At 42.7% G+C, this 21,400-nt stretch overlaps 1 protein-coding gene across 2 annotated transcripts in view; it reads left to right on the plus strand.

Moving 5' to 3' along the window:
- plxna1b (plexin A1b) overlaps window positions 1–21,400 on the plus strand; it is a 268,336-nt gene that overhangs the window by 144,638 nt on the left and 102,298 nt on the right. For both annotated transcript variants that reach the window (XM_062997386.1, XM_062997387.1), the window contains exons 7-9: window positions 1,313–1,466; window positions 5,344–5,443; window positions 14,837–14,951. In XM_062997386.1, the coding sequence (XP_062853456.1) occupies window positions 1,313–1,466; window positions 5,344–5,443; window positions 14,837–14,951 (369 nt within the window). The remainder of the gene's footprint in view (window positions 1–1,312; window positions 1,467–5,343; window positions 5,444–14,836; window positions 14,952–21,400) is intronic.

Genomic DNA, 21,400 nt, shown 5'->3' on the forward strand with positions numbered 1-21,400 from the left:
AAGATCCATTGCTGTTTTTTTAAATCACTAATCGTGGCTCAACGAAACGACCTTCTGTATAAATCTCATTCCAAAATACCGGCTTGTCCTGTTAATGTATTTCCGATAAAGAAAGTTAACAGATTGAGTGATTTAGCGCTAAACTGAACATACGAGCCACACTAAAGAACATCTGCACCCTTCCAGTTCATCACGTACGAGACATCAGTGCTCCTCTAAAAATATTTGCTTTAAACTGTCAAAACCCGTTCAATTTGCTTACATTTGCGTCTCTGTCATGTGGTAAGATTAATTTCCGAGCACGCCTGAGCCACTTTCTCTGTCACTGTGAAAGATGTGAGAACATTAGCGGCACATTTCTGTTCTAACTGGGATTGTTAAGCGACCTCCAGCTACCACGTTCATGTGTGAATGCGTTCCAGTTCTCCCTTATCATCATTTTCCCTGGTCATCGTTCTGGCCCGTGTGCTCTGTAAACCGAGCATCTGTCCTCGGGCGCTCGTTAATGTGGCGTCGTCGCTCACGGCCTGCATCGATCATGTTTGATGCTTCTTGGTGCTCAGCAGTCCAGTATGTTAGCCACATCATAAAATTTTAGGCTTCACTTCCTATCCAGTGCAACAGCGACTCCTACTGTCTTGTGGGGGCGCCAATATGAGCAGCGGTAGAGTATAGCATTTTTGACATTTAGCAGACGCTTTTATCCAAAGTGACTTAAAGTAGTGTGACAGTATATTGTCTAATCAATTGAGGGTTAAAGACCTTGCTCAAGGGCCCAACAGTGGCTACATGGCAGTGGTGGGGCTTGAACCAGTGACCGTTCGATTACTAGTCCAGTACCTTAACCACTAGGCTACAGCTGCCCCTTCTATACATGTTGAGTCTCTCTGTAAGACTCCATCGCTTACTGGTGTTAAGATGCAGCTGGCGCTTCTAACCTGCACCCTGCTTGGCCAGAGTGGGCGTGGTGCAGCCATCAGATGTCTCATTTACATTTTCAGCATTTAGCAGACTCCTTTATCCAAAGCGACTTACAGCTAAGACTGTATACATTGCAAGCAATTGAGGGTTAATGGCCTTGCTCAAGGGCCCAACAGTAGCAAGCTAAAAGATGTAGGGCTTGAACCAGTGAACTTCTGATTACTTGTCCTGTACCTTAACCACTGAGCTACCCCTGCCCCTCTCAGACTGAACACTGAAATTGCACATATCCAAAATGTTGTTATTTGTTAGTTGTTGCAGTGTTAGAGAGTCTAGATTCTCTTCTTATAATCCTCTTACAATCATTTTAACGCTTCTTCTGCTTCTCCAGTTGGTTCTCCAGGCGAGGAACGTCCCGGACCTGTCTGCAGGGGTGAATTGCTCTTTTGAGGACTACACTGAGACTGAAGCCAAGATACAAGGCTCTCGAATCTGCTGCCTCTCGCCCACAGCCAAGGAGCTCATCCCCATCACTCGCCACCAAGGTATGTGTTTGGACCCGTGTTTTCCTTTGCGTCCGACTAGACAATTTATCGGGAGCATGATACTTTACTGGCTTGTTCTTTTGAGGCGCAGCACAGACTACAGAGAGATGATCACGTATGTAGAGAAGCAGACTTTTCCATTGACTATGGAATGCACTTAACACGTTAACACATCAAACATTGTCAGCACACTACACCACAGAAAAGTCTGTTACAGTAACTTAATTGTTATATGATTGCTAGGACCACCTCATATTGCGCCTCATATTTTATATGCTATGCTTAACACAAACAAATAGCATATTATACAGGAAACGGCTTATTTCACGGCCCGTGACGCATATGAACAGTATGAACAGTGTCATGGTTCCCTATACTTACAAAATACATTCGGGCGGCACGGTGGCTAAGTGGGTAGCACTGTCGCCTCACAGCAAGAAGGTCCTGGGTTCGATCCCCAGGTGAGATGCACCAGGTCCTTTCTGTGTGGAGTTTGCATGTTCTCCTTGTGTCTTTGTGGGTTTCCTTCGTGTGCTATAGGGCAGTGATAGCTCAGTGGTTAAGGTACTGGACTAGTAAGCAGAAGGTTGCCGGTTCAAGCCCCGCCACCACCAAGTTTCCACTGTTGGGTTCCTGAGCAAGGCCCTTAACCCTCAATTGCTCATCGTGTTAAGCTCATTGTGTAAGTCGCTTTGGATAAAAGCGTCTGCTAAATGCTGAAAATGTAAATGTGCTCCGGTTTCCTCCCACAAGTACAAAGACATGCAAGTGAGGTGAATTTATTTATTTTATTTATTTATTCGTTTATTTATTTATTATTATTTTTTAATTAATTTATTATTTATTTATATATAATTTTTATTTTTTATTTTTATTATTATTATTATTTTTTATTATTTTTATTTATTTATATTTTCTATTTTTTGTTTATTTATTCATTTATTTATTTTCAAATTTCAAGTTCAAATTAATTTTGTGTTTGTATAAATTGTTTAAATCCTATTTATTTAAAGTTTCCTCCAGGCCACCCAAGAAGGATGGGTCCCTGCTGAGTCTGGTTCCTCACAAGGTTCCTTCCTGTAATTTTAAGGGAGTTTTTCCTTGCCACTGTCGCCCTAGGCTTGCTCAGTGGGGTTTTTGGTCTGTTGGTCCTGGATTCTGTAAAGATGCTTTGAGACAATGTCCATTGTAAAAAGCGCTATATAAATAAATTGGACTTGACTTGAATTGGAGACACTAAATTGTCCATGATTGTGTTTGATATAACCTTGTGAACTGATTTACCTTGTGTAATGTGTAACTACCGTTCCTGTCATGAGTGTAACCAAAGTGTAAAATGTGACATTAAAATCCTAATAGACACACAAACAAAATACATTGCCAAATAGGGATGTCCCGATCCGATCTCAAAGATCGGGATCGGGCCGATCAAGGCATTTTTTAACTGATCGGAATCGGCTTTACTAAACCCGATCGTAATCCCGATCTTTTGTTTTACATCAGCATGTCCGCTGTGTGGAAATACTTTAAATTGGAAAGTAAAACAAGTCCAACAGTGAAGTGTAATGTCTGCACTGTGAGCGTTTCACGAGGCAGTGGGAGCAGAGCTTCATTCATTACTGTAGAATTTTACTGTTTATATGATGTGTGAGTCAAGGATCACACCGGTTTATAAAACAACGTAGTGATGCACTCGTTTAATAAAGAAATAAATACACTGTATATTCACATATTGTCGGGAGCAGAACACTTTATTAACTTCTTCTGTTACGGTTCCGAAAAGCAGACAGCTAGAGCCAAGCACGCTATTCCATGCACTATGGAAGCCCCAAAGGGTCAAAACACACTCACTTCGCATAGAAACGTCCATCAAACCATTGTCACAATACAAGCACTTTAAGAACTGGCTTTCCTTCATAACAAAAGAGCCTTTCCATTTTATTTTGGTGTTCAGGTTTTACTGTAATGCTTTTAAGTAACTTTTTTTCTTATATTCAAGTTAAGCTGCTACACAAATTTCTGTTCATTTTTTGTGTATCACTGCATTAAACAGATTTTTTTTCTTCAAATGTAAAGTTTAAAGTAAAACTAATTATCTCACTCATTTTGATTGATTTTGTAAAAATACAAAACATGAAGCCAATAGCTTGGATTCAGCATTTTTTCCTACAGCACTGCAGAGCTATTTAGTTGTTAAACATATACACTGGATTAATTTGAATAACTGTAATGTACTTAAAGTGTGCACTGTGTGAACAGTATTATCTAGTTCTTATCTAGACAATGTCTAGAAAATACAAGTATCGGTTTGAGAATCAAAATTAATTATCGGGATCGGTATCGGGAACAAAAAACGTGATCGGGACATCCCTATTGCCAAAAGTATGTGGACACCTGACCGTGACATTGCAAACACTTTCAACAGCCTTTCTTAAAAGGTTTTTAGTCAGAATAGCTTGTGTAAGTAAGGTGAGGCACTTTCAATTCATCCCAAAAGTATGAATGAAAAACCTGGTGGATTTGCTTACACTTGCTTCTCTGTCATGACATATGATTGACTTGCGAGCGCATTTGAGCCACCTCTCGGTCCCTGGTGAAGAAAAGTGAGAACATTAGTCGCAATTCATCCTAAAGTGTTAATCAGCTTGGGGTTGAAACACCTAAGCGCGATTGTTAGGAGAGGTGTATATTTAAAAGAAGCAATGCACTGTGACGTGTTCGGTTTGGGGCAGCATATAAAGCTTGAAAAAAGGTACATATTTTTTTAGTCACGTACAGCATAATGTATGTGAGACTCCACTGCTGGCTGGTGGAAAGAACCATTCAGTGACTGTACACGTGCTGAAGGGGACGGGTGCTAGTCCGCAGTCCTTCCCTCCAACATTGGGGTGGCATAAGTTGCAAAAGAATTGTAATAGGTGTATGCAAATGACAAAATAAGGGGAAGAGTGAACATTGTGGACTAAAACAATCATTTTTAACCATTAGCCTGGGTTTCAGAAGTCATGTGATAACACTCACTCACTTTTCTAACCGCTTATCCAGTTAGGGTCGCGGGGGTGGGGCGGGGGTGCTGGAGGCTGTCCCAGCTTTTCAATGGGTGCAAGGCACACAGTAACACCCTGGATAGGGCGCCAGTTCATAGCAAGGCAGACACACATATACACACATACACACATATACACACACACCCATTCACCTTTAGGGCAATTCAGTGTCTCCAGTTAACCTGACTGCATGTTTTTGGACTGTGGGAGGAAACCGGAGCTCCTGGAGGAAACCCACACAGACACGGGGAGAACATGCAAACTCCACACAGAAAGGACCCGGACCGCTCTGCTTGGGGATCCAACCCAGGACCTTCTTGCTGTGAGGCGACAGTGCTACCCACCGAGCCACCGTGCCGCCCTTCATGTGATATCACTATGCGATAATACTTCTCAGAAAACCGGCTAATCTTTATTATTCCCATTCCCAGCACTCCCAGTTCAAACAGCTGAGATTATTAGAAAGAATAAAAAGAAATACTTTGATGCCTGAAGTCATTAAACAGGAGGATAAATAAAAGTAACCACATTTCCATGCTAATGGTGAATTTCTGCTTTGTTATTTAGCACCATTTGCTAATATGTGCCCTGTTTTCCCTGTTTATGCTAATCTGAGTGTGGCGTCTCGGTGAAGATGGCTATTTTGATTATGTGAGGATCCTACAGTGCAATTTTGATCACATCTACCATAATCACAGCACAATCAGAGCCGGCTGCTTTCCACCGCAATGCCCTGCTGTAATGGAGGAAGAAAAAAAAAGACGTGTTGCCTGGATACCTTTCTTTCTCCACATCACTCCCGCTCACTCTCTTCCTCGTTCTCTCTCTAGGTGATAAGCGGGTGGTGAAACTTTACCTGAAGTCAAAAGAGACGGGGAAGAAGTTCGCCAGCGTGGATTTCATGTTCTACAACTGCACTGTCCACCAATCGTAAGTTCTGTTTAGCCTCTTCTTTTTCTTTGGATGCTTTATCTTTTTCCCCCTCTGGTCCTCTCATTTTACCAGTGGAGGTCCGGTTTCTGGAACCATGGCAACACGGGTATGATTGACAGGCTTTTAGAGGTAAAAAAAACAAACAAAAAAACCCCACTCTTTATCCTGTTTTTTATGCCAGTATTTAAAGCTTACTCAGGATCAGAAAGGCGTGCACATTATTATTTATAATTATCCTTTATTATTTATGCACATTATTATTTATATTTATTTTTTATTTATGTACATTGTTTAAAATTTTTAAAATGTATGCACATCATTATTTATTTTAGTATTTATGCACTTTATTGAATAAATTTTATTTAATCACACACATTTATTATTATTATTAAGATATTATTATGTACATTATTTACAAAATATTTGTATTTATGCACATGATTATATAATTTATTTATGCACAAATTATTATTTTTATTATTATTACTATTATGTACATTATTTACAAAATATTTTTATTTATGCACATAATTTTTTATTATTTATGCACATGTTTATATATAATTTATTTATGCACACATTTATTATTATTTTTATTATTGTTGTTATTATGTACATTATTATTAACAAAATATTTTTATGTATTTAAATTTTTTTATTTATGCACGATTATATATAATTTAATTATGCACACACTATTATTATATTTACATTATGTTAATGCACATATTTTTATTATTTATGCACATAATTGTTTATTATTTTTATTATTATTTGTGAATATTTTTGTGCACATTATTATTTTTTTCATTTTTTAATACACATTGTCATTTATTTCAAAAAAATCTTATTTATTCACATTATTTGTAGTTTTTTTACTCTCATGTCCAAAATGTATTTTTTGAATTTTTTTCTCCCTATTTTATTGCACCAAAACCCTTATTGCAATTAATTTGCCCAGGCCAGGACCAGTGTTTATAACATTGGTAATAGAGCTTCATTACACTTATTCCATTCAGTCAATTCATTCATTCAAAAGCCTGGTCTAACTTGTGATGGGTCCACATTCTGTCCTGGTAATACTGGTAGAGAAGCTATTTTATGCAGCAGTATTAAATCAGATTGAGCTGTGTTACAGATTAATGCACGACTGGTGTTCTAAGGGGCCAGATGGTTTCGGGCGCTCTTGGGGTGTGTGTCGTGTCTCATTGCAGGACAGATGAGACCTTCCCTGTCTAGTGGGAATTGAACACACACACACACACACATATACATACACACTTCTCAACAAAAAAACATAGCGTATTGACTCATGAAAGATAATATTGAGCCTAATAGACACTAGTATGTTTGTGTGGATGTTACTATCTTACACACAACGCGCACACACACACACACATGCGCAAACTCGTTATTATCTGTGTGTGAGCTCAAAGTACTCACACACTTCGCTTTTAATCTGGGCTGAAAGCTATAGAAATTGCATTAATTTTAGCCTTTTATCCAAAATGGCACAGTTGTGCACGCACACACACACACACACACACACACACACACTTTGCCACACAGCCTCTTTTATTTATTCAACTGATGAGGTCTCGTGCACTTGGAAATGCCATAAATTTGCATATTAATATTAATCTAATTTGGAGCCGTGCCATTTTGGGGTGAGGTGGAGAGGGGGGGTGGCAAAATGAGAGACGCTGAAATGGAAAATCACACGCAGTCATGATCGTCTCTTAATTAAACTGAGCCGCGGCGGTATATTCCCGAGCCTCGGCTGTTACCAAGTGCGCCGGGTGCCAGGATCTTCACACAGAAGACTCGCTCCACGTATTGCAAATCGCACCCGCCACGACGTAGACTCGCTGTAAAGAAATCAGCAAAGCAGCTCTGAAGCGCTCGGTGATTTGGAGGTGGGCCGGAAGGTGATAAAGGCAGGATAGAGGGGTTGAGGCACGCATTCAAGACCGAGCCTGATAAGGAGAAAGGGATGGATGTTGAAGAGAGGAAGACGGAGAGACTTTAAAGAGGGGCCAATTACTTCCTGGAAAAGGGCTTTTTGAGGGAACACATTTTTTGGCGTGTGTACGAGTCGGCGCACACACTTCCCTTAAGAGCACTTGCCATTGAACTTGCCAGCAATTTACAATTTCCCCTCTCACATTAAATCGGGTAGTGAATAGAAAAGCCCGGCTGTTTAATGAAAGCAAAAGAAGAGTGCGGGCAAAGAAATTTAAGGGGCATTGTGGTGTTCACTGTTGGTCCTAAAGCTTCGGCCCTTTTTTATTATAGTGCAGAATTTATAATGGCAGGAGAGGACAGTGAATCCGGACCCGAGCTGAATTCAGTCGAAGCTCTCCAGGCGACGTGTCGGGATTTTAATGAGCCTGCTGTACACGAATGAGTAAATGAAGCCACCCACTTCACATCTCAGCGATGGGGCAAGTGGTCTCAGGCTTAGAGACTCCAAAATATTAACCCCTACTTTAGACTGGCGTGTGGGTGAGTGGAGGGTAAGAGTGGGCTCTGTGCAGACTGCTCTGATTGGATGGAGACTGAACGAGCACTCGATTGAACCCCTGTTGAGAGACTGAGCGAGGGTAGGGGGGTGCAGCCGGACTGCAGGACAAATAAAGCCTGATTTGTAATCCTGAATCACCCTGTGCATGGACGGAGCAGATGCATGTAACACGGGGGGTTAACACCTGCCCCCTCTGACCGGTGTACAGTCCTCGGCCCTAATTTACACCAAGCGTACCGGCTGCATATACTGTCTTACATGATTCTTTTTGTGTTCCTTAGCTGTTAGTCAGCACCTTAACCAGACAGCAGGAGTCGCTGTTGCAGCAGCAATAATAAGTAACTCTGTTTCACCCCATTTAACACACCACAGCTGAAGCAAACAAAAGGCTGGTTATTGAATCCCAATGGTTTTATCATGTTGTTACCCAACTTTATGTTCTACAGGCTAGCACTAGGTTTTAAGATCAGCAACTTATGTAGCACTTATGTAAGTGGTGCAATAAATTTTACCGCTACTCTAAAATAGTCCATCATTAATTTCAAAATAAGATAAGAGCCTTTATTATACCACAGTGGAGTTTTGTGATGTTGCCTGGAACCTTGATTTAACAGACTAAAAGGGGGTGAACTGGTCTGTAAAATGTGATGGCAAAGTTTTTTCCAGGTGGTGTGTAAATATATGAGAAAACAGCACTAAGGTCCACAAAAGTGCTAAACGTGCACATATGATGAACAGTAAAATGAACAAAGTAAATAGATATATAAATTGTTAATGTAAAACCTATAAATACATATTGAAATTGGTGTACTGTACTACTGGGGAGAAATTTCATTTACCTTGTGCTTAGTTATGTACCAGCAAAGAATAAAAAGCATAAAACACAGAGAAAAAGGCAAGAACAAAGCGAGCCTCCCGACAAAACAAAGCCTATCACTCACGTAAACAGAGAGACGTGCCGGCTAGCGGATACTTACTGAACTACTGATCTTGGTGACCTTCTCGTGGGAGTTTTAAACAATCGGACAGGACATTCGGTTTTCCAAGTTTTGTCTGTTAAATCTAAAATCCGTTAAATGGAGGTCCGTTAAATCTGAAATCCGTTAAATGGAGGTCCGTTAAATCTAAAATCCGTTAAATGGAGGTCCGTTAAATCTGAAATCCGTTAAATGGAGGTCCGTTAAATCTAAAATCCGTTAAATGGAGGTCCGTTAAATCTGAAATCCGTTAAATGGAGGTCCGTTAAATCTGAAATCCGTTAAATGGAGGTCCGTTAAATCTGAAATCCGTTAAATGGGGGTCCGTTAAATCTGAAATCCGTTAAATGGGGGTCCGTTAAATCTGAAATCCGTTAAATGGGGGTCCGTTAAATCTGAAATCCGTTAAATGGAGGTCCGTTAAATCTGAAATCCGTTAAATGGGGGTCCGTTAAATCTGAAATCCGTTAAATGGAGGTCCGTTAAATCTGAAATCCGTTAAATGGAGGTCCGTTAAATAATTGCGAGTGCCTGCAGGATGACTGGACTATATGGGTGGGGCCTTCAAACACTGTGGAAGTACCCCGATTAGCAGATAGCGAGGCGCCTATGCAGAATGCATGGGTGAAAAAGGGTTCCGCTAAGGGCTGCGCACGGGTCGGGGGAGGCGTGAGCAGCAATCAGGGATCCCCCAGCAGTGGAAGACAAGCACTAAATTGGGAGAAAATGGGAGAAAATGCATAAATAAAATAGAAAGAAAAAATCTGAAATCCGTTAAATGGAGACTTCACTTATTTAAAAAAGAATTTAAAATCTAAAAAGAAATAAACAGCACAAATATAACAGATTTTATAATGATCACAGTATTTTAAATTGTATTCTGGAGCAGCTTCACTTTTAATAATTTAAAATGTTAACAGTTTTCTTTCTGCTGTAGCTTTACAGAGAAGTTTAGAATTATAATTCCATATTTTCTTTCCTTGTTTGTGGGGGGTTGATTTCTGATCGTGACGGTAAATGTCTGGAGAGCTTCTTCATAACAGGGATATTTGTGCTATTTGGGACGTTTCGATTCACTGCACATTCTAGGTAACTAAATATGGCGAGAGGCAGCAGACGAATGATTTATTTTCCGAAGACGAGGCAACACCTGTCTGCAAAATCACACCGCAATCTGGACGGGGCTAAAATTATTAGACCACCAGTGAGATTGTGGAACGACAAACAGTGGCTAATTGGTTCTGTAATTTTGTTAGAGTGGGTGAAGATTAAAAAAACAGAAACACTCACTTTGCTAATTGAAGTTGAGAACATAAAGTGATTGAGAAGCACTGTAGATGTTTTTGTTTTTTTTCCAACCCCCCACCCCCAAAACAGGTCTTTATGTAAAGCATATGTAATATAACTAGGTTATTATTTTTTTATTTAATTTCAGCATAAGTAACTATTTCTGTTTCACCATGCGTATGTGAGTCTACATGTGAAAGTGTACAACCATCCTGTTTGTCAGTTCCAAAAGACATTTATTCATTTATCATCAATCACGGCTGGCCTTTCTGACCCTCTCTGGTGGATGAACGAATTTGCTCTCCAGAGCTCCTGTATTAATGTAGAAACAAATGGATCCTCAGTGGGACGCCACTTAGCGAACACGAGCACATGTTCCACATTTATATCAATACACACAAACGCGTGTGCACGCCAGCGTCTCTCCAACCGTAACCAGCGCTGGATGGTGCAGAGCGTTCTTTAATAAATCGTTTGCTTTAGATTAGGAAGCCTCGAGTGATTGGGCAACTGCACTCAGAAGCAAAAGCAGATTGGACAATTAAGAGGATCATGTGATTCAATTAGGTGGCGGTCGTCTTTGTTTGATGGCGACTCAGCCGTATGAAAGGAGTCTGATTATTCAGTCCCAATGGTTTTATTGTGTTGTTACCCACATTTAGGTCCTACAGGCCAGCTGTAGGTTTCAAGATCTGCAATATTATGTAGGTGGATGCTACATCTGCTACATTAAAATACTCCATCATTCATTTAAGATAAGAGTCTTTTATTATTCCACAGGGGGACACTTGTGACAGCAGCTTCAAGAGTATAGAGATATTAAAATGTTAATACATATTAAAATAATAGAAAAATAAATTAAAATTGGCGGAGCTCCGCCAGACAGCAACGACGAGTAACTTTGTTTCACCTCATAACACATTGCAGCTAAATCGCAAACAAAGGCTGATTATTCAGTCCCAATGGTTTTATCATGTTGTTACCCACATTTAGGTCCTACAGGCCAGCTGTAGGTTTCAAGATCAGCAATGTTATGTAGGGAATGGAATTAAATCTCCTTCTACTTTTAAATACTCCATCATTCATTTAAGATAAGAGTCTTTTATTATCCCACAGGGGGACATTTGCAATCTTACAGCAGCTTCAAATGTATATACATATAAAATGTTTATACATATATTAAAATAATAGAAATATGAAGATAAAGAAAATAAGTTTACCACCGTAATCAGTGCTGGACCGCTTTAATAAATCGCTCGCTTTAGATTAGGAAGTCTCAACTGATTGGGCAGCTTCACTCAACACAAAAGCAGATTGATGATTAAGAGGATCATGTGATTCAATTAGGTGGCGGTCGTCTGTTTGATGTCGCTTTAGCCAGACAGCAATGACGAGTAACTCTGTTTCACCTCATAACACATCGCAGCTGAATCGCAAACGGAGGCTGATTATGAAGTCCCAATGGTTTTATCGTGTTGTTACTCATGTTTAGGTCCTACCTGCCAGCAGTAGGTTTCAAGATCAGCAATGTTATGTATGTAGGGGATTGAATAAAATCTCCTGCTACATTAAAATACTCCTTCATTCATTTAAGATAAGAGGTTTTTTTTATTATCCCACAGGGGGACATTTGCAATCTTACAGCAGCTTCAACAGTATAGAGGTATTAAAATGTTTATACATACAGTGTATCACAAAAGTGAGTACACCCCTCACATTTCTGCAGATATTTAAGTATATCTTTTCATGGGACAACACTGACAAAATGACACTTTGACACAATGAAAAGTAGTCTGTGTGTAGCTTATATAACAGTGTAAATTTATTCTTCCCTCAAAATAACTCAATATACAGCCATTAATGTCTAAACCACCGGCAACAAAAGTGAGTACACCCCTAAGAGACTACACCCCTAAATGTCCAAATTGAGCACTGCTTGTCATTTTCCCTCCAAAATGTCATGTGATTTGTTAGTGTTACTAGGTCTCAGGTGTGCATAGGGAGCAGGTGTGTTCAATTTAGTAGTACAGCTCTCACACTCTCTCATACTGGTCACTGAAAGTTCCAACATGGCACCTCATGGCAAAGAACTCTCTTAAAAGACGAATTGTTGTGCTACATGAAGATGGCCAAGGCTACAAGAAGATTGCCAACACCCTGAAACTGAGCTGCAGCACAGTGGCCAAGATCATCCAGCGTTTTAAAAGAGCAGGGTCCACTCAGAACAGACCTCGCGTTGGTCGTCCAAAGAAGCTGAGTGCACGTGCTCAGCGTCACATCCAACTGCTGTCTTTGAAAGATAGGCGCAGGAGTGCTGTCAGCATTGCTGCAGAGATTGAAAAGGTGGGGGGTCAGCCTGTCAGTGCTCAGACCATACGCCGCACACTACATCAAATTGGTCTGCATGGCTGTCACCCCAGGAGGAAGCCTCTTCTGAAGTCTCTACACAAGAAAGCCTGCAAACAGTTTGCTAAAGACATGTCAACAAAGGACTTGGATTACTGGAACCATGTCCTATGGTCTGATGAGACCAAGATTAATTTGTTTGGTTCAGATGGTCTCAAGCATGTGTGGCGGCAATCAGGTGAAGAGTACAAAGATAAGTGTGTCATGCCTACAGTCAAGCATGGTGGTGGGAATGCCATGGTCTGGGGCTGCATGAGTGCAGCAGGTGTTGGGGAGTTACATTTCATTGAGGGACACATGAACTCCAATATGTACTGTGAAATACTGAAGCAGAGCATGATCCCCTCCCTCCGGAAACTGGGTCGCAGGGCAGTGTTCCAGCATGATAATGACCCCAAACACACCTCTGAGACGACCACTGCTTTATTGAAGAGGCTGAGGGTAAAGGTGATGGACTGGCCAAGCATGTCTCCAGACCTAAACCCAATAGAACATCTTTGGGGCATCCTCAAGCGGAAGGTGGAGGAGCGCAAAGTCTCGAATATCCGCCAGCTCCGTGATGTCGTCATGGAGGAGTGGAAAAGCATTCCAGTGGCAACCTGTGAAGCTCTGGTAAACTCCATGCCCAGGAGAGTTAAGGCAGTTCTGGGAAATAATGGTGGCCACACAAAATATTGACACTTCAGGAACTTTCACTAAGGGGTGTACTCACTTTTGTTGCCAATGGTTTAGACATTAATGGCTGTATATTGAGTTATTTTGAGGGAAGAATAAATTGACACTGTTATATAAGCTGCACACAGACTACTTTTCATTGTCTCAAAGTGTCATTTTGTCAGTGTTGTCCCATGAAAAGATATACTTAAATATCTGCAGAAATGTGAGGTGTGTACTCACTTTTGTGATACACTGTATATTAAAATAATAGAGAAATAAAGATAAAGAAAATACGTTTACCAGCGTAATCAGTGCTGGACGGCTTTTAATAAATCGCTCGCTTTAGATTTGAAAGTCTTACCTGATTAAGCAGCTTCACTCAGCACAAAAGCAGATTGGACAATTAAGAGAATCATGCGATTCAATTAGGTGGCAGCCGTCTTTGTTCAGGATAGCGCCTCATCCAGACAGTAGGAGTCGCTGTTGCAGCAGCAAGGATAAGAAACTCTGTTTCACCTCGTAACACATTGCAGCTGAATCGCAAACAAAGGCTGATTATTCAGTCCCAATGGTTTTATCGTGTTGTTACCCACATTTAGGTCCTATGGGCCAGCAGTAGGTTTCAAGATCAGCAGTATTATATAGGGAATGGAATAAAATCTCCTGCTACATTAAAATACTCCATCATTAATTTTAAAACAAGATAATATAAGAAAGCCTTTTATTATCCCACAGGGGGACATATGCAATGTTACAGCATGTTTATACATATATTAAAAAGATAGAAATATAAAGATAAAGACAAAAAATAGGTTTACCAGCATAACCAGTAATAAATCGCTCACTTTAGAATAGCATTAGAAAGTCTCAAGTGATTGGGCAGCTTCACTCAACACAAAAGCAGATTGGACAATTAAGAGGATCATGTGATTCAATTAGATAGTGGCCGTCTTTGTTCGGGACGAGCGTTTAATGGGTGCGGGTGAACTAATAGCTCGGCCACGGTGATTAATTTCAATGAACATTTGCGTGCAGCCTGAGTGCTCGGTCTGTTCTGGGTGGGGTGGGTGTCGTGGTAGGGGTAGATGGATTTGTATAATGTGTATGCCTGATCGGGGGTTGTAAAAAAAACAAAACAGAACGAACCCTGTATATACTATTCATCAGATGTTCTTTCTGGCTCCGCAGCTCCATGGGAAATTGGACTCTGTTTGATCTTTCCCTCTCATGTCATCGCTCTCCTCGGCTCTGTCTCGCTTTAAACCAGGGGTGTCTTACTCAAAGCTCATCTCTGTGTGGGGATGAAAGAACAGCTTCACAAAAAAGGGGGCCTTTAGAAAAAAAAGACAGGAAGAATGAAAGACAGAGGATGAAAGACAAGGACAGTCATTTGCTCATGATGGAAAGACAGGGAAAGGACAGATTGATGCTTTAAAGTTATTTTTTATCTCCTGCACTCACTGTTGTTGTTGTCATTTTTTGCTAACTGATTTAGCCTGGCCTGGTTAAAGCTCTGTGTGTACCTTTACCTCTGTACAGGTGCTTGTCCTGCGTGAACGGCTCCTTCCCCTGCCATTGGTGCAAGTATCGTCACATGTGCACGCAGAACGCCAACGAGTGCTCGTTTCAGGAAGGTCGGGTCAACATGTCCGAGGTAAGTGATGGAATTTTACTTGTGGATGTGCAATGTTTACTGTTATCGACATGAGCAGCGTGGAACGGCCAACTTCGGGTGGCAGTGCCCGGATTCCGGTGAGAGTAGGAAGCTGGTTGAGGAGATGCTGGAGAGGTGAAGGGGAGGTGGAAGAGAGACGGGGAATGAAAGTTAGCAGGAGTAAAACAGACTACATGTTGTGGGCAGGGTGAAGTGGGTCCACACCTGAGCTGACATCTCATACTCGTTGGTTTGAAACCGTCAGGCTGGGCACCCACAAAAACAACGATTGGCTGTTGTTTGGGGGGGGGTGCCGGAGGCGATTCCTCATGACTGATGCAATTACGACCTTTGCTGGCTGATTAATGGTGCCTGCACAGAGACGGGGGCTAATGAGGATCAGGGTGTGGCTCTCCATACACAAAGCTGATCCACATATGAACTCGCCTTGAAGATGCTGTTGGCTACTGCACATGTGTTAGTCATGGCTCTCCTCAACCAGAGTGGAGGGAAAGTGTAATGCTATTAAATAAGTGAATAATTGAATACGAGAAAATTGTACACAAAATAAACTTGTACACAAACACAAATGTAAAGCTTTTGGAAGCTTTACATTACATCTTGTAAACCACAGTGGGACCAGATTGCCACCATTTTTTTTTTATTAAGTATATTTCGTTTTGTGTTTCATTTGATGAATTGTTCGTGTTGCCTTGGTTACGCTAAAAATTATGGAAAACCCTGATCTATGAGACGGCTTGGAGGCGGCGACACTGACAGAAAGACAGGAGAGGAAGCTGGACAGGGCAGAGATGAGGATGCTGCGATTCATATTGTGCGTGACAAGGAAGTTCGGAATTATGCGGGAGTTAATAAGTAGGACGGTGCAAGGGAGGCCATATTGAGATGCTCTGAGCATGTGCAGAGTAGGAATGAGAGTTCTGTAAGGAGAAGGGTGTTGAGGAACACTAGGCATAGTGTGACTCTGTACATGGTGCGGCTCTCAGTGAGGTTCAATTGCATCTGTGATGTGTCTGGCAGCCAGCATTGGTGTGGTGCAAGCGGCAGAGGATTGTAGTTGGGATTCGGTAACGACTAAATCTGGGTAATCAAGGTGGATAAAATGCCCATATTTGGTACTAACTCGGTATAATAAACCTTTGCATACTTATTGTAGCTGCACCTATCCATACCGTATCATTTGAGTGTACTAGGTGTGTGTGTGTGTGTGTGTGTGTGTGTGTGTGTGGTGTGAATTGAATTCCCCCATTTCCACAGCTTAGCGTGAGGTCCCTTATTGGTTGTTTGTGTGCGCATAGGTGGGGTTTAATTGGTCAGAGGGGATAAAGCCTCTACCCAATTACATGTATCCGTCTCTTTTTATCTGGCTGCACACACACACACACACACACACAGCCAGAGGTTGGTTATTCTCTGGGGTGGTGTCGAGTGGTTGCTGGTTTGAATCACATCTGAGTGCCGAGACCGTACGTGTCACGTCATTTCCATGATCGGCCGGCCACATGTTTCCAAAGTTAATCCATCACTCCGACACACACACACGTGCTCATTTATCGTACCTGCTGTGATAGCCATTTCATCTGGTTCTCCAGCGGCTCCGTTAGCAGCCCGATGAACGTGCGTACTCGTGTGTGTTCGCGGCCCCTGGAAATATTTAGCTTGCCGTGCGGCGAGTCAGTCTTAGACAGCGAACAAATGAACTCTGACAGGAAGCTCAGGTTGAGTCGATGCAGTTCTGAGCTCCTAAAGAATGACTAACTCCCTCTCTCACACTTCCATACCGCAATCTATGCATTTATATTCCGTCCATGTTCCTCCAATTTTTCTCCTCGCTCTTTGGATTTACTTGACAACTCTCAAGCTCCCTATCAACAAAGCATGGCTGCCGAGCTATCGGCCTATCTGTAATTGGTTCAGGTGACAGGGCTGCGCGGCAGGCGCTGCTTCAGCCGGACACGACGGGGGAAGAAAAATGCTAAGCACGAAGAGCAATTCTGCTCTCTGCTTACTGACGAGGGGAAAGAGACTGAAGACTATTGGAGAAACGAAATCAAGACTGTTTCTGCTTTAATTAGTTTGCATTTCCCCCTAATAATAGGCATCTCTCCTAGTGCGATTCATTCAGAGCTTTCATGGAACCGGCCACATCTTTTCATCCTTTTCGACACATTTTTACCAAAAATAAATAGGTTCCGAACCAGCTGGAACCAAAGGACAGCAGGTTTTTCAGCACGAACCTGGACGACATTTGTGGGCGTGTCAGGTTTTGTAGGAAAGAAATCAACGATGTTGTTGCAGCGCAACATTGGTGTAAAATGTGGATTGGTTCCCTGAATAGCACCAAGGTTCTGCTAAGAATTAAAGAAACCAGTTCAAGATCCAAAGTTATTTTGGTTATAAAGAGCTGCCAGAGAACCTTAACACGCATAGAGAATCACACTATCAACTCCGCCTACAATAATTAACTTGACATGCCCATGGATGTCGTCAAGGTTCCTACTAAAAAACCTTCTATTCTTTGGTTCCATCCAGTTTGCAACCTATTTATTTTCAGTGAAAATGCGCCAGCAGGTTGACGTCTGTCGAAAAGGAGACTCCATTGCTGGCGGGTGAAAAGATGTGGTCGGCAGTTGTGTGAAAGCTTTGGATGACATAGCTCTCGCTATAGGAGAAGTGCCGATTATTAGATGAAAGGAGAAATATTGGGGAACATGAAAAACAAAAAAAGGAGACACCACTTGACCAGACTGCAGAGGTCCTGATTGGATTCCCGATCAAGTCACATTTACCTGGATAATGTTTTTTTACAAGACATTGCCTTAAAGCAACTTTACAGCATCCAGGACCAACAAACCAAAAACCCTTGATGAGCAAGTCAAGGGCGACTAACTTAAAATTACACAAAGGAACCTTGAGAGCCATGAGGGCTTTCGCAGCATTGGCGCCCACCTCCCTTCAACAAACCTGAGGAATTGTACGAAAGAGGCGACAGCAATCCAACATCCCTGATCATCACACATCTCTATGACCTAGAACCCCCTGCTCTGGGCCTTTGTCTATAGTTGGGGTGGGCAGTTCTGTTCAGCAAACCTGAGTGATCGCACAAGAGAGGCAGAACGACAGCAACTCAACATTCCTGATCACCACAAATCATGACCTAGAACCCCCTGCGGTGCACTTTTGTCTATAGTTGGGGTGGCCAGTTCCATTCAGCAAACCTGAGTGATTGCACGAGAGAGGCAGAACGACAGCAACTCAACATCCCTGATGATCACAGATCTCTATGACCTAGAACCCCCTGCTCTGGGCCTTTGTCTGTAGTTGGTCAGGGGTGGTCAGTTCTGGTTCTAGGGGTTGAAACCAGGTTCAGCCAACAGAATAGACATAACATTAGAGCACCAGACCAGACCCCCCAGGATCGGAGCCAGACATCCCTTGTTGGAAAGGGGCTAGCTAGCTAGCTAGCAGGAGTAAATTCAAGGTGGAATGCGGTGGTTGCGAGGTTGCTGTGGCAACAGTTCGGGCATCTTGTGTCACTCTGCGCAGCATGCTCCTTTCCATATAAACGCACCCAGACTGGGAAAGAAAAAGGGAGTGCACGGAACTGGACCCGGTGTGTGTTCTGTGGGCAGGAAGATGACAGGAAAAAGAAAGGAACGTGTGGGTGTGCGACGGGATGTTTTTCTCTCCGTGTGAGGAGATGAAGGTTTGTGTGGAATGTAATTGTTTGTGTGTGCATGTGGGTGTTTGTGTGTGCGGAGGTGTGAATTATTTGGTCTGTGAACTCCTTGGCTTGGCGTGTTTACTCTGGTATTAACCCAGGCGCTCACACCACCCCCTACGCGCACTCTGCAGCTGTGGATGGGGGGCGAGTAGAGGGAGGATACCCCCTGTGGAGATGAGTGCTCTCTGTGTGTGTGTGTGTGTGTGTGTGTGTGTGTGTGTGTGTGTGGCTTATCTGGAAGAAGCAGAGCTTCCACTGTAGGGCCAGAGGCTGAGCAGAACGAGGTGAGAGGAACGGGTGGCGAGAGGTACAGACAGAATACATCAGTCTCCTCCGAAATGTGCATCTTCAAAGAGTTTTACTCCTCTCTTCCCTTTCTGACTCGCCTCTCCTGCCCCCCCCCCCCCCCCCCCCCCCCCCCCCCCCTTTCAATCCTGAACTCTGTTTCTCTTTCGGGCTCCTCTTCTCGGCCCCTGCTGCTAGATGAAACTAATTGCAGTCATTTCTAGCACTCGTGCCTCCTAACCCAGCAACCCCCCCCCCCCCCCCCCCCATCCTTCCCCAATCCACCCCCTGTACTCAAATAGCATCATTATATCTGTTCTTTTTAAACAATAGAGGACGCAATGATTTCCCTTTCGGATTCGTCTCATTGTGGCGAATTAAGCAACAGATCGAAGGAAGGAAGTCGAGAAACCGTCAAGCAGACATTCCTGATTTCTTCCGAACTCCCACTCTCGTCTCTTCCCACCCTCTGCTGGTCTGTTATTAGCGCCTTAAATTATATTCAAGAAAAGTGGTTAAATAAAGCCGAGATAAGTATAAAAACGGCAAAACCATTGAGAAAGTGCGAAGACTTTCGGTCGCCATGGAGACGCCTGGCTTCACCCCGTCTCTGCCTGGTCTCGCGGGAATCTCCCATAATTCAGCGGGCTTTTCGGCGCCCAGAATCCAGAGGACAAAACCGGTCCCTCTAGTTTCCACTAATGGAGTCCAGATGTGAGTGCGAGTGTTAAAAAGAGTCAGAAAACTCAACGAGGGAGGAAAAAAAAAGAGAAGAAAACAAGGCGAAATGTCATCCTGGCAATAACAAGTGGGGAGATTACATTATGGGAGTGACGCCATTTATTTTCCGAATGTTCGGGAAGAGGGGTGGACTCGCACCAAAAGAGGCAGGGAGGCAGGGAAGCAGGGAGGAAGAGGGGATGCGCTGAGAGAACCAGTAATGCAAGGAGGGCAGGAAGAGGAGGAGAGACAGACGGGCGCAACGGTTAAGAAGAGTAGAGCCGATCCGTCCCGAACCAGCTGGAGCGCGACCGCTCTAACAAGCAAGAGAGAGCAGAGGAATGCGAGGAGACTGGAAAGGCAGGCAGGCGTTAGGGAGGGAAACCGCCACGTTCGGGCCAGTTGGAGCGTTGGTGAAGCGTGACGACTCTCTGGACTGACAGCACGGGGATGAGAGTAGAACTCAAAGCACTTTCTTGAACAGAAGTGCACATATTTAGTCCTGAAGGATGAGCTCTGCAGTGCTACATAGCTTTAGCACCAGGTTTAAGTGCTTAAGAGGGGTCAATTGTTTCCTCTCAGTCCCTCTCACATTCCACAAGCTGACAATAAAATACCAGATATTGTCATGACATTCACTGTCTGATGTCCTTATTTAAAAATAATAATAATTTAACATTATTTTTTAGTTGTTATTATGTTTTATCATTTCCCCCCATTGCCCTCTTAATCCAGTTGTTGGCAGTTCCTCTATTGCATTTTTCGGGGCACTTGTACTACCCCCGTGCTAGATGAGGAGACCCGAGACCATCTCATGCCTACACAGACACTCGTGTAGTCGCCAACTGCCTCTCAACATCTACCAGTGGTGGCAAGGCTGTAACCATGACTTGAACATTGATGGGGACCAAATCTTTTGGGATTGGGGGCTATTCTAAAACATCGGAACACTAACGGATCCAAACATTACGCAACATTTCAAAGCAACCTGGTAGTGGTGGGGCTTGAACAATTGATTTTTCCATTACTAGTCCAGTACCTTAACCACTAGACTACAAATGGCCTTGAGTGATGGAGTCTAACAGAAAGCCGCATTGCGAACGTATATAGCTAGCATGACTGGATTCAAGGTGGTTGCAAGGTTGCTGTGGATTTGGACACCTGGATTTAGTCACTTTAGCCCATTTGTCATGGCAGATCCTCTTAACCTGCATCTGACTGGATGGCAAACATCTGTGATCACTCCACAGATGTTAACCTGGGTTTAAGTCTGGGTTCTGGCTGGCCTACTCAAAGACGTCCAGAGACTTGCCCCAAAGCCTTTCCAGTGTTCAGGCTCTATGCCTCCAATCATTGTTGCGCTGTTGCATAGTTTTGGGCTAGTGTACACTTTGTAGGGTCTATTCTCAATTCGTTGTGTTTTTCCTGTCCCTGAAGTTCAGAAGCATCTTAATAGCATGACGCTACCACCAGCATGTTTCACCTTAGGAATAGTATTAGCCTGGTGATGTGCAGTGGCTGTTTTTCTCTAGCCAGCTGTTCATGAAATACACATTCCTTACAAGTGTATGTAAAAAATTTAAAGGTGCTGCCCTTACTACAGGTCACTTAGCAAGAATTCCAGCAATCAGATGTGAGGTAACAGGTTTGTCATGACACTACAGCCTCCTGCTTTCTAGCAACAGTAGTGAATATACTG

The sequence above is a fragment of the Trichomycterus rosablanca genome, chromosome 6 (assembly GCF_030014385.1).
Source record: "Trichomycterus rosablanca isolate fTriRos1 chromosome 6, fTriRos1.hap1, whole genome shotgun sequence".
Lineage (NCBI taxonomy): Eukaryota > Metazoa > Chordata > Actinopteri > Siluriformes > Trichomycteridae > Trichomycterus > Trichomycterus rosablanca.